The sequence below is a fragment of the Notothenia coriiceps genome, unplaced genomic scaffold, assembly GCF_000735185.1.
Source record: "Notothenia coriiceps isolate Sejong01 unplaced genomic scaffold, NC01 NC01_scaffold00023272, whole genome shotgun sequence".
Classification (NCBI taxonomy): Eukaryota; Metazoa; Chordata; class Actinopteri; order Perciformes; family Nototheniidae; genus Notothenia; species Notothenia coriiceps.
Genome location: NW_011355973.1, coordinates 33,521 through 47,920, shown reverse-complemented (window position 1 = coordinate 47,920; position 14,400 = coordinate 33,521). Strand labels below are relative to the sequence as shown.

Below are 14,400 nucleotides of genomic sequence, written 5' to 3'. Positions count from 1 at the left end.
TAAACCTGACTGGTTTTCGGACCCCCCCAATAAAGCAAAAATGCACTTTTCAGAGTGGCCTTTTATTGTGGCCAGCCTAAGGCACACCTGTGCAATAATCATGCTGTCTAATCAGCATCTTGATATGCCACACCTGTGAGGTGGGATGGATTATCTCGGCAAGAATGCTCACCATCACAGATTTTTTCAGATTTGTGAACAATATTTGAGAGAAATGGTTATTTTGTGTAAATAGAAAATGTTTTAGATCTTTGAGTTCATCTCATGAAAAATGGGAGCAAAAACAAAAGTGTTGCGTTTATGTTTTTGTTCAGTGTATGATGCTCCATGGCCAACACAAACATATGTACTACCCACCAGTAAAGGAAGGAGGTGAAGATGAACACACTCAGGATGCTGAAGGGCAGGATGTGGAAGATGTACGCCAAGAACATTTGCCATTTACTGTACAGACCATCCTGACTCTCCTGATCACTGATGGCTCGCAACGCGGGGACTGAAAAGAGGATTCAACTGTTAAAGCCCATGAAGCTCTCAAAATGGATCATATTCAATAAAAAATAAAACTTCAAATTTGCTTCTAAGGTGTACGTTGTTATTAGAGTTAATTGAGGAAAGACTACAGGGAAGTCGATTTGAATTGCACTTACTTAACTATCACATTCAGGATTAGAATGTATTCTTAAAGTACTAACATTTGACAGATTATATTGTGAAATCTTGAATTTAAAAACAGAGGCATCATTAAAACAAATAAAACTTAATTTGTTATACCTCATCACGAAGACCAATGGTAATCCAGTTCAAAGGTTACTGAATGTCCTTGACATCTAGTCTTGTTCCAGATCGATCAGACCATATTTCAGATTTGCAAGTTATTCTTACAATCATTAAACCTCAAGGTCAGTGTGATACACCTCCCCCTCATCACTACCTCCGTCTGTTTCAGTTCTTAGGAAGAGCTTTTAATTACCTCTTACTTTAAAGTGATACTTCGGTTCAGCCCAGTGCGTTATCATATCTCTGATCCTCAGTATCAGGCAGAGCACCTAAACTCAGCTGATAAGCGAGCAAGACATTGAACACATAATCACAACAAATACCCAATATCCTTCACTGGTTATTGTCTTTTTTAATATACACCTTAAGTGTGAAATTAATGTTCAGACAGATTTGAATTAAGCCTGTAATTAAGCCTAATCAGTTTCATATTTACCTAACCCCCTTCATTTAACCAACACTACTAATTGGGAAAAACATATTGTTTCTTGGCTGTGAAACTGATCCGTCATATGCGTTCGAATATTCATGTTCAACTTCTTCTGTGTTGTGGGAGCCATGTTTATTAATACGTTACACCGGCCGCTCTCCCCCTTGTGTCCCCCATGTTACGTCACACGCGGGAGGTCACGTGCCGAGGCTTTTTTATGCGGAAGTGGAAAAATGTCTTACAAAAACGACGCCAGATGTCACTGTAGTGTATATTTCTGTATATTTTTTTGAAAATCTAGTGTATTCATCATTTTCCTACACATTTATTCACAGGTGTCTTTAACCTGGAAGTTGCTCTTTAAGTTGCAACTATGACAAAATACATTACAATGAATTTAAAAGATCCTAACAACAGGCCTGTATTGATCTGTCATCTCTGTGTCGATACGGTAATAGTGTGTGAACGTTTATCTGCATTGAGGTTACTACAGGTCACAGCAGCTGCTTTAAATACTAACCATTAACCCTTTCAACACAAAGAGACACAAACACATGTAAAGACAGATAACATACTGTAGATACTGTAGTCTAGTATAGGTCTGTATGTGGAAGGCACTTGGGTTCATTGAGCTTTAAATAGAGGAAAGGTCAACGTCCCTCTGAAGGTAACCCATACATAACAGCCTAACTAACTGTGGAGATTTCTACAGCAAATAACACATTTAACATGTAAATGCAAATACTCCTGAAATTAAAACTTTGCTAATAGACATGTTTTGTTTGCACAGGTTAAGAAACATTTCTGATCAAATCAAACTGCAGTTCTAATCTGTTGCTATAATTAAATCATCTCACTACATGTTTCTACTTTGACCTACGAGACACACTGGTGGGAAATAAAGTCTCTTTGGGTATTTTCAACGAGCAAACGCCAAGCTAGACATAACATGTTTCTGCTGAAGGGATCAAAAATAGTGCAGAGCCCTTTCACCTACCAAGCAAGAGATAAGCGAGCTTACACAGCTGATATAAAGACGTTTGGAACATGCTGTTTGATAAAGATAATACATCTCTTTTAATCACATGATATACCGCTTGCACTTTTGAATTGCCCCGAAGTCATCGTATCTCCCTCATGTTAACATGTATACGGTGATATATGCAGGCACCCTGTCTTTTGCTTTGGATATTCCAGTTAGTCCAACAATGTTAGTTATTTAATATTAAGACTCAGAACTGAGAGGAATGGTGGTGTCATACAGATACAGTTGCTTTAATGTTTCATTTTAGTTTTTGAAAAAGGATCGATTTTCAGGAAACAACCTTGGATTTTCCAGGTCAATGTCTAATACATTGTTTACGTTATCTATCATTGATTACTTTTGTTTGGCTTTCTGCATTCATATTTGATATTCTGGATAGGGTGACATGTAATGGGTAGAGATAGGGGACGACATGCAGCAATATGGGAATACACTATCTGAGAGTTGCTTGATATTTAAAGGGTGCTAACGTTTCGCTTTCAGTTCAAATGTCTAGAAAAATCATAAACGTGGATTAAAGTGAATGTTCTCCTTCTATGTACAGGTGTGTGGTGTTCTTGGGACTCACAGAGAGCTACAGCATTCAGCATGCCGGTGTAAGGTGAAGCTCCAATGCTCTGATAGATGATGCCGATGCGGTCCTGCACTGCTCCCTTACTGACGTCCATGTCTAGATGCATCACGAAGAAGGCCACGAAGAGACCGTAGATCAGGTTCTGGGACAGACGCATCAGGACCCCCATCCTGTCTCTGGACAGGTTTCTCAGTGTCCGCCTGCACGCAGAACACACATAGAGATACATGTAAACACACATACTGTACCTGTTGGCAGATGCACAATCATACGGCAACAGACAAAACACAAGGCGATGAGACACAGGTGGCAAACAGGAACAAGTTATGAAGACAGAAGGAACTACCTTTAACTTGCAACACGATAAACAGAAATGATTAACAGGAAATGCTGGTTTTTGTACAAGAATGATAAAGATGCAAGAGTGTACTTAGGAATCTAAATCTAAATGTCTGTGGTAGGCAGTAATCAGCTGTTTAGTTTTGGTTATATCTACTGTAGGGGCTGAGGCTCTGACCTGAACAGAACTGCCAGTTTGGCTGCACCGCTGGGGGACTCTTTGCTCTTGTAGGGGATGGCTGACTTGTCCACCCGCTGCAGGCTCTGCTCCAGTTTTCCCAGCATGCACTGGTAGATGGGAGACCTCTGATAGGACGAGGTGATCTCATGCATGCGACTGAAAGTGGCTGCTTCCCTCTCACTGTTGCGTGTGTCCACTGAGGTGAAGTCAACTGTTTGAAATGACACACATATGAATATTTTAATGTTCATGCTACACATACACTTGTTTTTTTTATATGCAAAAGGTGTACATGTTTTTGTATTAGTAACAAATGTAATAGCATGTGGTACCATAGATGTCAAAAGGGTTGCAGTACTCTGGGCACTCATATCCACACTGGCTGAAGAAGTCCACCATCTCCTCTGGCTGCCCACAGAACACCAGCTCCCCTCGACTCATTATAGCTATCCTGCTGAACACCTGTGACACACACACACACACACACACACACACACACACACACACACACACACACACACACACACACACACACACACACACACACACACACACACAGTTGGGTCTCTGCTCATTCCCTTCCTTGTGCGATAACCCGTTCTTTCATTACTCTTCTCCATCTCTCCCTCTGTCCTTTCCTTATTCCTCTCTTACTCAGATCCCTTTGTGCTTAAGACTCCTTCTCGAAGTCTCTGGGGAGAGAGATATCTTCTGCTGAATTTCTTCTGTTTCAGACATATAGCACAATCCTATTGCTTTCATAAGTATCTCCAGCAGCATTTGCATAAAGTATAATTTGTTATACAGGTCTAATACTGGCCACATTTTCTGGATGGCATATCAGGAGAAAGAGACCATCTCTGAACGACTGTCTTTGAAGTATGGGCTACACTGAGTGTTGAGTTATTTCCAGTAATTTACACAAACATTTTACATCATTTGTTATTCTAAGTACTCAGATAGGAAGGTATTTATGCTGCTGAAACTTCTGTGAGTGAAAGTTTAAGAAAAGTAGAAGCATTGCATAATTTAGTCATGTTTCTGGGTGTATGTTTCTTCTTAAGGGGGAATTATATGTGTTTTATGGTTTTTAATGTTTTTTAAGATGGCCAGGTTAAGCAAATCACACTCTATAAATATATCATGTGCAGCTTAGTTGTTTAAGAGAGAGGTACGTATATTTGTAGAATGATATTTGCTGACACTTCAGGTTCAACAGTGGTCTAGAGCTCTAGTGTTAATGCAGTAACTTACTAATCTCCTTACCATGCTGAATATTAGGGACATCTTTCTGATATTCTGTCGCAGCCCCTTTTGTATAATAATCCCCAAACAATGTGTCTCAACCCTTAAAATAAATCCCCTCTAACGCTTTAGTTTATCTACTTCACATCTCCTCATTTATTTCAGTAAAGCTTTAAGACTCTAAGTGATAGTAGCTTTCACCTTCGCAGCTAATGGGCCCTTTGGAAGTTCCTGATTCTCAGATAACTCGTATATTTCCCAGCTGCAGAGATACTCACTGGGGTCCTGAAGAAGCTGGCTGGCGATGGAGACCCTCCTCCTCTCGCCCCCAGAGATCCCTGGGAAAACCCGGCCTCCGATGACACTGTGGGACACGTGACTCAGACTCAGCTCGGCCATCACCGCCGACACCTGCACAGACCAGAGGTCAAAGGTCAGGTGACAAGGGCCTGGATCAGGGGTGTCCAAACTACGGCCTGGGGGCCAAATGGGGGCCGCGGGACATTTTGAATCGGCCCTCAGCAAATTCAAAAAGTATAAAGGAATACGGCCCACAAATGAAACTTGAGCTTTTCTTGTATTGTACTTATTAAATATATCTCTAAACATACATTATACCGTAGTGTTCATGTGTTTATAAGCCCAATTTACAATCAATTCAGTCAATTACATTTGAAAATATGTTCTAACAAATCTAAGTTGATAAGAAAAAAGCCCAATAACTTCTATACATAACAAACTTGAAATATACCCTTCCTATTCCCTCTTCTGATAATCAATCTGGGGCTCCTGTGGTAAGGGTTGAGCTGCTTACAAGTGAAATGAAACTCTCTGGAGAGCTGTGATGTAGGCTGTTTATTAGATGCTAGCTCTAATTAGTATGAATACTTTCTGCTTATTACTTCCCTATGAAATGGTTCTGCGTGAAGGACAGGGTCATAAGGAAATATGGAATATAGGAAATAAGAGGAAGTAATTCCTTTTCATTTCTAAGTTAAAAAATGATGAGCAGAATATCAGCATTATACCGGCTGCATCAGTGAAAGTGTTCATGACTAGCTGAAGCAAAGACACATTGGTACAATGCACAGTAAATCTTTAGGGGTTGAAATGAATATCTAACTCATCTGACTGGAAGAAATGTTAACATCTTTATATACTCAAATAATCCTGAGGTGTACAAACGTAACTGTCTTTTACCGTAACACTGGCCTCAGCCGTAAATGTCTTGTATAGCCGACTATACGTCAGAATATCACAGTGCAGTTAGACAATGCCATGATAAATAACAAGACTAAATGAACATCTTTACATTTGGGTATCATGCAGTTATTCGGCTAAAAACCCTGCCATTTGCTGACATCCTGAATAACAAATGGGGAAGGATTCTTGAAATAAAACTTGTCTCCTTTTTGTATTTGTTCTAGCTTGCTGAAATGCCAAGTTCCAGCTGAGGAAACTGATGGAGTGCAGAAGAGGCTCTTGAAAGTCACCTTCTTCTTGATGGCTCTGGACGAGAGTTTCCGTAGGGCCAGCTGAGCGGTGTAGGTCAGAGTCTCCTCCACCGTCAGATAACTCAACAAGTTATCACTCTGGAGAAGGAAGAGGGAAGAGAGAGAGTAAAAAAGAAAGTAGGTGATGCAGTCTACCGATTTCATGAATGTTTCTTACTTATGGAGGATAAGTAATTATGTCCACCATGAAGAACATATCTGTCTTCCTCTTGTGTGTACTCTAGTATTCAAACTACAATGTATCTTGAAACATATTGAGGGGAAATGGCATAACATGTCCTTTAAACGTCCTGCAGCACACTCATTAAAGTTTAGATTTCAGAGTATGTGTCATCTTTACATTCATATAGGACACATACAGCGGTATACTTGATATATACTATTACATTACATTACATGTCATTTGTTAGATACATTCAGTACTGTGGACAATCCCCACAGGAGCAATTTGGGGTGAAGTGTCTTGCCCAGGGACACAACGACATGCTGACTGCAGTGGGACTCAAACTTGTTACCCCCTGATTCCAAGTCCAGCACTCTATCCACTGAGCCACAGCCGCCCGTTCATATGTTCATATATTCCAACTGGAACACACACACACACACACACACACACACACACACACACACACACACACACACACACACACACACACACACTCGCGCGCACACACACATATACTGTACACACACACACACACACACACTCGCGCGCACACACACATATACTGTACACACATTGCTTGAACCTGCTGCCTGCCTCAATTAACACGTGGCGCCTCCCAATCCCACTCCTCCTCACTCTCTCATCTGAATGACTTTAATATCAGGAGCTCATATCACCTCCTCATCTACAGCTTAGCAGGGGAAGTTAATGACGAGGCTTAGAGAGCAGAGGGGGGGGGGGGGGTGCTATCAGCCAGAAGAGGGAGATGATTTGAAAGGAAGCAAGGCCAGTTTTAAGACTGTTTTTAATTCAGGCTTTGGATACACTTGAGCACCTCTCATTGAGAGATTAAGTGTATGAGGAGGCCAGCGAGGGCCTTCAGTTAATTTCATCCAGAGGCCAGGGCAACCTTTCCAGGAGTTTTTACCAAATCAGACACGTTCATTGACTTTGTGGCAGTTAGTAACAAGCAACTTTAACACAAGCAAACTTTCTGCATGCAGCCGCTCACATTTAATACTTTTGGACCAGGGCTCTTTAACGTTTCTCAGGCCAAAGACCCCTTAGCTAAAGAGCAATGGAGCAGGGAGCCCCTATTCCATATGAATAAACTGCATATTAAACAAAAATACCATGTAGGGTGATCTAAAGTGCCATGGATAAACAAACCTTTTCATGGTGCATGCAATACGAAGCAGACTATCATCAATGTTGTGTTGGTTATTATTTTTAATTAGTGTGTCAGTTACAATTAGTCAGTTACTCTGACGACCCCCTTTCAACCCAATTATTTATCAAAAGTTTAACCTGAAAAAAGCAAAATGTGCATGTGATTTAGTGCTTTTTCAATTTGTATTTATTTATTTTATTCAGTCTTGTTAGGCCGCACTGAAGGCCCAGTTTGAACCATCTAGAAAAATATAATGAATTACTGTGGTCAGATATAACTGATAATAACTGATAGTCTCTGTTTCTACTCGAGGTCTGCGTTACCTGCAGCACATAAGAGAAGCAGTCCTGATACTCCTCTCTCTTCAGGTTCATGCCGTTAACGAAGACGTCCCCCGTCAGCGTGCCACAGTTTCCAATCCTCCCTGAGACCGCATCCAGCAGTGTGGTCTTTCCTGAGCCTGTACAGGACAATATGCACAAACACATACACATGGATACATAGGAACATATAGTCTTCAAAGACAGGGTCACATTTAATAACATTTTGGAAGGGGGAACAGAAGGAACACATGAATGCATGTTAGTTGCATCGGGGCATTTCCCCAATCGCACAATCTGGTTTTAATTAATATAACCTGTAGCCAAAATAGATAGCTGCCATCAAATTGCCTGTTAAACCTCCTTTAGCATAACATCATTAATTATTTAGATGAAGTCCATGTATAATACCTAAATAACTCAAATCCATTCCCTTTAAAAATGATATTACTGTATGTTTAAAAAAAGAAAATTGTTGATTATTTGTTGAGTGTTAGCTCTGCTGTTTGGACAATGTTCCTTTAGGTGCGAACCTGAATTTCCCAGAATGCCCATGATCTGCCCGCTCTCTACGTGAAAGGAGACGTCATTGAGGATCTGACGAGTCCATCGCTTCCTGTAGGAGGGCAAGTCCCACCATGGACCCAAACGCTCACTGGAACACATGCACACACACACACACACACACACACACACACACACACACACACACACACACACACTTTTATAATTCCCAGAACAAAGTAAACATCCTGATTTTAATTACAATTATTAAAGAATATAATAATTTATCAACAAGCTTATACATTATATTTATTGTCTGCTGTTTCATTAGAAAATGTGAGTAAATATAGATATTTTTGACCAAAACCTGTACGCACTATAATGTAAAGTAATCTGTATGTCACGTTATTGATCCTCAGAGTGTGTTTGTGTCTCTCAGTCATGCTCTTGTTACCTGACAGTGTAGGAGACCTTGCTGACACTGAGGCAGCAGGGGGGCTCTGACGGCTCCTCTCCCCTCCACACGTCCCTCTCCCCCTCCGACACCGACTTGAAGGACTCTCTCCCTTTGGTCCCGCTCTCCGGCTCCATTGAATACAATGTGTTCATGTCTCCGGCCATTCTGCCACAACCGTAAGTGGAGTCAGCCTCAGATCGGTTTGTACATATCCACAGGCTCTAAACTTGAGGTTTCTCACAGACTTTGTTTCTCTGCACTCAGTCCCTGTGCGGATCAGCAGTGCGAGTCTCTGCGGGACCATAAACACACAGCCTTATCTCTGAGAACTTTGATCTGGAGTTGTATAAAGCAGACCAAAAAAAACACATGCCGAGTGGACTGGCTGGCTCAATGTGTCACTGTGGCCAGAATAGCTATGTGACGGGACAGAGCAGAGGAACAACTCTGTGACATGAGCTTGGACCTTTTTTTTAGGAAAGGGCCTGTGAGCTGAGACCAGAGGAGGTCTTCAGCTGGACTGGAGTCGAATCGTCTGACAGAGAGGAGAAGAAGAACAGAGGAGAAACAAAGGAAGAAACCCAAAGAGAGGAAAAGAGACAAATTGAACTGAAGAAGTAATAGGGGGGTGTTGACCCCTCCACCCTACAAGTCAACTTGCATCATCATGGACGCAGACATCGGCCCAAATCATGCAAACAGCTCCTCGCAGGTCAGTCATCGTAACAACGTATTGATTTTAGGTTCCTCTGATTAAATACTTTGGTTACTTCAAGTCATATCTAAACCTTCTTTCCACTATCACAAAACACAGCCACTGTCTTTGCTGCGTAGCCGCTGATTTTATTAATCAAACCTAAAGTGGCTGAAGCCGTTTTCAATGTGGGTTCAACAGAGTCCAGATTTATTTATAATCCCCTCAACAAATTACTCCAATTTGGAAAAATGTTAAGTGGTCATTTAGTTGATATGGACCTACTCATATTTCTGGTTAAAAAGTTGGACACCAAAGTAATTAATATTCTGTCTATGAATTACACCATATTTTAATATATGTCAATGTACCTCTGTCCATACTGTAAATATATATATTAATGTTTTTAAGTTTACAAATTGAATGTGCAGCTTTACATATTCTGGTTCTAGTTTTTCCCACAGTGCAATGCTGCAAAAGTGTTGCTAACAGCTAACCTGTGTGTTTATCAGCTATTTGTCTAAACAATAAGTGGCTGCCTTGTGTAAAACCATTCTGTATTAGACCAGGACAGCACAGCACAAAACATCATTCAGTCTCTTTTATTAATGATGTCTGAATTACATTAAAACAAATCTGTAGTTTAATGTTCTAACTGAAGAGGTCGGACAACTTAGTGTGGGGATTTCTTTTATTGGGGACATTTAAAGGTTACATTTGGCAGGTTTTCCAAAGGACTCTGTACCAACAAAGATCACACACACACACACACACACACACACACACACACACACACACACACACACACACACACACACACACACACACACACACACACACACACACACACACACACACACACACACACACACACACACACACACACACACACACACACACATACACAGAGAAAGATGTGCACACACACTTGATCATTATTGTTCGTAGAAGGGATGCATTTACTCACATACTGTGGACAGACGAAATGTCTAATTCAAGTACATGTACATGCATCCTTAAGAATGATTTTTTACAGATGACACACTGAGAGGTAAATGTCCGAGCCGTGTTAGTGACANAAATATAAACGCAACACTTTTGTTTTTGCTCCCATTTTTCATGAGATGAACTCAAAGATCTAAAACATTTTCTATTTACACAAAATAACCATTTCTCTCTGAGAGAAATGGTTATTTTGTGTAAATAGAAAATGTTTTAGATCTTTGAGTTCATCTCATGAAAAATGGGAGCAAAAACAAAAGTGTTGCGTTTATATTTTTGTTCAGTGTACATTGTGTGATTTAGTTTAAAGGATTCTACTTGCACATTAAACTTTCCTCAAGGCTTTAAAGGATCTACCTTTTGTATTTAAACATTCCCGGCCTAAACCCGATCTCTCCCCGGACTAACTCTTCTTTTCTCCCTCCTACTATGTTTGTCCCCTCTCCTTTCAGGACGGTGGGGATGCACCCTGACACCTTGCGCTTCCTGTGTTATTCTGCTGTAGTCCTGGTGCCACATATTATAGGTGAGCTGATAAGAAGAACAACTATCATTCTTTAACAGCTCCCAAGGCAGCACACATTTAGTCCTATTCTTTTTGTAAAGTAAAGGATTACAAAATCACGCTAGAATCTGCTTATCTCCACGATCCTTATCCAAACATCGTAAAACTGTCTTCATGTTGTTGTTGTTTACATGTTCTGTGCCCACAGGAGTACAGTGTCAAACCTATAAGTATGTCAGAGGTTGTTTAATATCATATTTCGCCTGTTTATGACTTTTAGTTGTATATATTAATTACGTTTTTGTTTTATCTTCAGGTGAGCTTCTGACTGTGGTGCTATTAGGAGTGGTCCAAAACCCTAACATGGTCAACTCTGGAGTGGCTCTGCTCAATATTGCAGGGATCATGGTGGGATCTGGCTTCCTAAGGTAAAACATTAGAATACACACTGACCTAAAGCAGTTCATATTTTAGGCTTTTAAGAAGGGCTTTTTTCCAGGTTTTCATTGTATAGGATGGTATGATAGATGCCACTGCCAACTTCCACATGCTACGGGTAACCCACCTCCCTCTCCTCTGCCTCCAACAGGAGCACCCTCCAGATGCCGGTGGTCTTCCAGTGGCTCAGCTACCTGACCTTCCAGAAGTACAGCTGTGAGCTGCTGATAGTCACTGAGTTCTACGGACTCGACTTCACATGCAGTAAGTTGTTTCACCATGGCACCGTCCTGTGTTCACCTACGCTGAGAATGAAACTAGAAAAATGCACAGTAGCTATTTACAAGATGTGCTTACAGCTCACAGACATTATGTGTCAATGCTGTTTTAGAACTGTTTCTATCTTTAAAACCTGACATATTGTTAACTTTCTATCTGGTGTGTTGTTGCAGATGCTTCCAAACCGTTGCTGCCTGGCGCCTGTATGATCACGCAGGGCAGTCAGATCATTGATGAGGGCTACCCTGGCGCTCTGTCCAGATACACACTAGACTTTGTTCTCCTCTACTCCTTCCTCCCCGCTCTCCTGCTGCTGGGCGTCATCAGCTTCAAGATCAGAGACAAGCTCATCCGTCATTAAAACCACAGACAAACTTTGGAGGGAGAATTTTCGGTTTAAACATGAAGATAAACTGAGTTTGCTTTTGAAGATGTAAAACAGATTAAGAAAACAGATTTACATTATGATGTAGTCCAAACAGATGACGAGTACTGAAGTGTATCATCTGTGTTTGCTTCCTTTTCACCAACAATCAATCCAGGCATGTTCCTTTGTAAGCACTTACCTGAGAGTTTTATAGAATATAGTATTAAATATGTCGGAGCAATGACGCAAGTACAAAGAACAAATCCCATTGCAGTGTGCGCAGTACAACAGGACGTATCCGTGTAACCTGGGATGCAGCTATTGACTTTAAAGGTGGGGTAGGTCATTTTGGAGAAACCAGCTCGAGTGCGCTAGAATTTGAAAATACACAACCGGAGAAAATCTGCCACTTCCTTACAGAGCCCCTCCTCCAACACACACGAACGCGCACATGACCAATGAGGGCACGAGATAAGTTTGTGCACAGATGGAAGGCTGACAGGCAGGTAGGCCATCCAGTTACTTTAGCCGGACCGGCTCAGATGATTGGTCGTGCTTTTTACAGCGCCACGGCTTCCACAGATGACATTTTTTTATGTATTTTTTGTCAAAGCATTTAATATATTCATTGCTATCGGGATGTTAAGAGAATTCCATGGAATATAACAAAAAGTGTTTCCGAATTAAATGACATACCCCACCTTTAAGCCAATTGATATGACTTTAAGCTAAATAACTGAGAGGTCCCTGGAATAAATATTACTATTAATCCATGCTGCTTCAACTCTGATTGGGCTCAAACAACAACTGAGACAGACCGAACGATTCAACCTAAGCTTGTGAAAAGTTTAAATAGGTACTTTTTGACTGTAACAAATATCTGCAAATATTTAAAAATCATTATTTTTTATATAAAAGTTTATACAGAATAGAGATTTATTTAACTACAAATCACCAGTTTGATTCATGTTCTAAGCACTATATTGAATATTGAGTGCATTACTTTTTTTAATATTGTGATTGTAATGTATAATGAATAAGAAGTGATGTTTGTTTAAATGATGTCAAATTGATATTTTTTGAACATATTTTATTATTAGTATACAAGTAGTTTTGTTAGGTTTGAAAAAACATAATGACACAAAAGGGAATAAATAAGTATACACTGTATTTACATGAATATGTGGTGTGTGTTTGTGTGAATATAAGTCAGATGATCTCATGTTTCCAGCTCCAGTCCTTTCCATGATTTAGCTGCTTCCCTCTTATACTGCTCCAACTCCTGAAAACAGATGTCGACAGAGAGAGAGGAGCTTATTAAAACATCATATTTTACTACAGCAATGAAGTACACTTAAAAAAAAATGGCAGGTAGTTGCACAAACATGCACTATAATACAGAAATACCTGGAAAAGAATGAAGATAAAGGTTTTAATGTATTGTTAGTAGATATAGGGCAGAGCAGGTCATATTATGTTTTAAACACTTGTGAGGCCTACAGAGGAACACTGCATTATTGAACTTACATTAAACACAAATGTTAAGGGCTTCTTTCAATGTTGGGCCTGTTAGTAGACTTATTATATATAATAGAATATTTTTACTTTGTCTGCATTTTTTCTTTAATATTTGATGTATCCATATACGGTATAAGGTAGTAATGATGATACAAATCTGCCAATGGTAATGCCAATGTGATAATTAGCCAGCAATTTGACTGCATGCTTGTTTTTTAATTCCAGATGGGAAGCAGTAGTTTAGCTAATTGTTGTTGAATCATGTTGTGGATATTTGAAAGACGGCAGGGATTTAACTTTGTTTAGCTTTGTGACACAAATGTAATGATAACATACAGGACTGTCTCAGAAAATTAGAATATTGTGATAAAGTTCTTTATTTTCTGTAATGCAATTAAAAAAACAAAAATGTCATACATTCTGGATTCATTACAAATCAACTGAAATATTGCAAGCCTTTTATTATTTTAATATTGCTGATTATGGCATACAGCTTAAGAAAACTCAAAAATCCTATCTCAAAAAATTAGAATAGTTCCTCAGACCAAGTAAAAAAAAAAGATTTATAACAGCAAAACAAATCAAACATTTGAAAATGTCCATTAATGCACTCAGTACTTGGTTGGGAANGATTGCCCTTCCTCCTTATCTTCCAACCATTTGGACGCAGACTTGCATTTCCCCATAACGATGTTGTTTAACAACCGGCGTAAAGGGACCTTCGCGCGCTATCAAGCAGTGAGCGCGCGATGTCCTGTTCAGATGACGTCAAACTTCATTTTCGCTAAATTGATTTATCAACTTTTAATAATTTTTAAGACCCCGCGCCCCCTGTGATAACATATAAGAGGTGCGATCTGGGTCTAGCAGG

General features: G+C 40.0%; 2 protein-coding genes across 2 annotated transcripts in view; one reads left to right on the top strand and one right to left on the bottom strand.

Moving 5' to 3' along the window:
- The window catches only part of abcg5 (ATP-binding cassette, sub-family G (WHITE), member 5), a 15,316-nt gene extending 6,426 nt beyond the window's left edge, over positions 1-8,890 (bottom strand). Inside the window, exons 1-9 of the mRNA XM_010781446.1 lie at positions 8,724-8,890; positions 8,299-8,420; positions 7,769-7,905; positions 6,088-6,186; positions 4,790-5,005; positions 3,682-3,757; positions 3,347-3,560; positions 2,824-3,029; positions 351-496 (exon numbers count right to left, since the gene is read on the bottom strand). Coding sequence (XP_010779748.1) covers positions 351-496; positions 2,824-3,029; positions 3,347-3,560; positions 3,682-3,757; positions 4,790-5,005; positions 6,088-6,186; positions 7,769-7,905; positions 8,299-8,420; positions 8,724-8,890 — 1,383 coding nt within the window. The remainder of the gene's footprint in view (positions 1-350; positions 497-2,823; positions 3,030-3,346; positions 3,561-3,681; positions 3,758-4,789; positions 5,006-6,087; positions 6,187-7,768; positions 7,906-8,298; positions 8,421-8,723) is intronic.
- Positions 8,891-13,675: 4,785 nt separating this feature from the next.
- LOC104954351 (cep170-like protein) overlaps positions 13,676-14,400 on the top strand; it is a 5,340-nt gene continuing 4,615 nt past the window's right edge. Inside the window, exon 1 of the mRNA XM_010781445.1 lies at positions 13,676-13,695. Within this exon, the coding sequence (XP_010779747.1) occupies positions 13,676-13,695 (20 nt within the window). The remainder of the gene's footprint in view (positions 13,696-14,400) is intronic.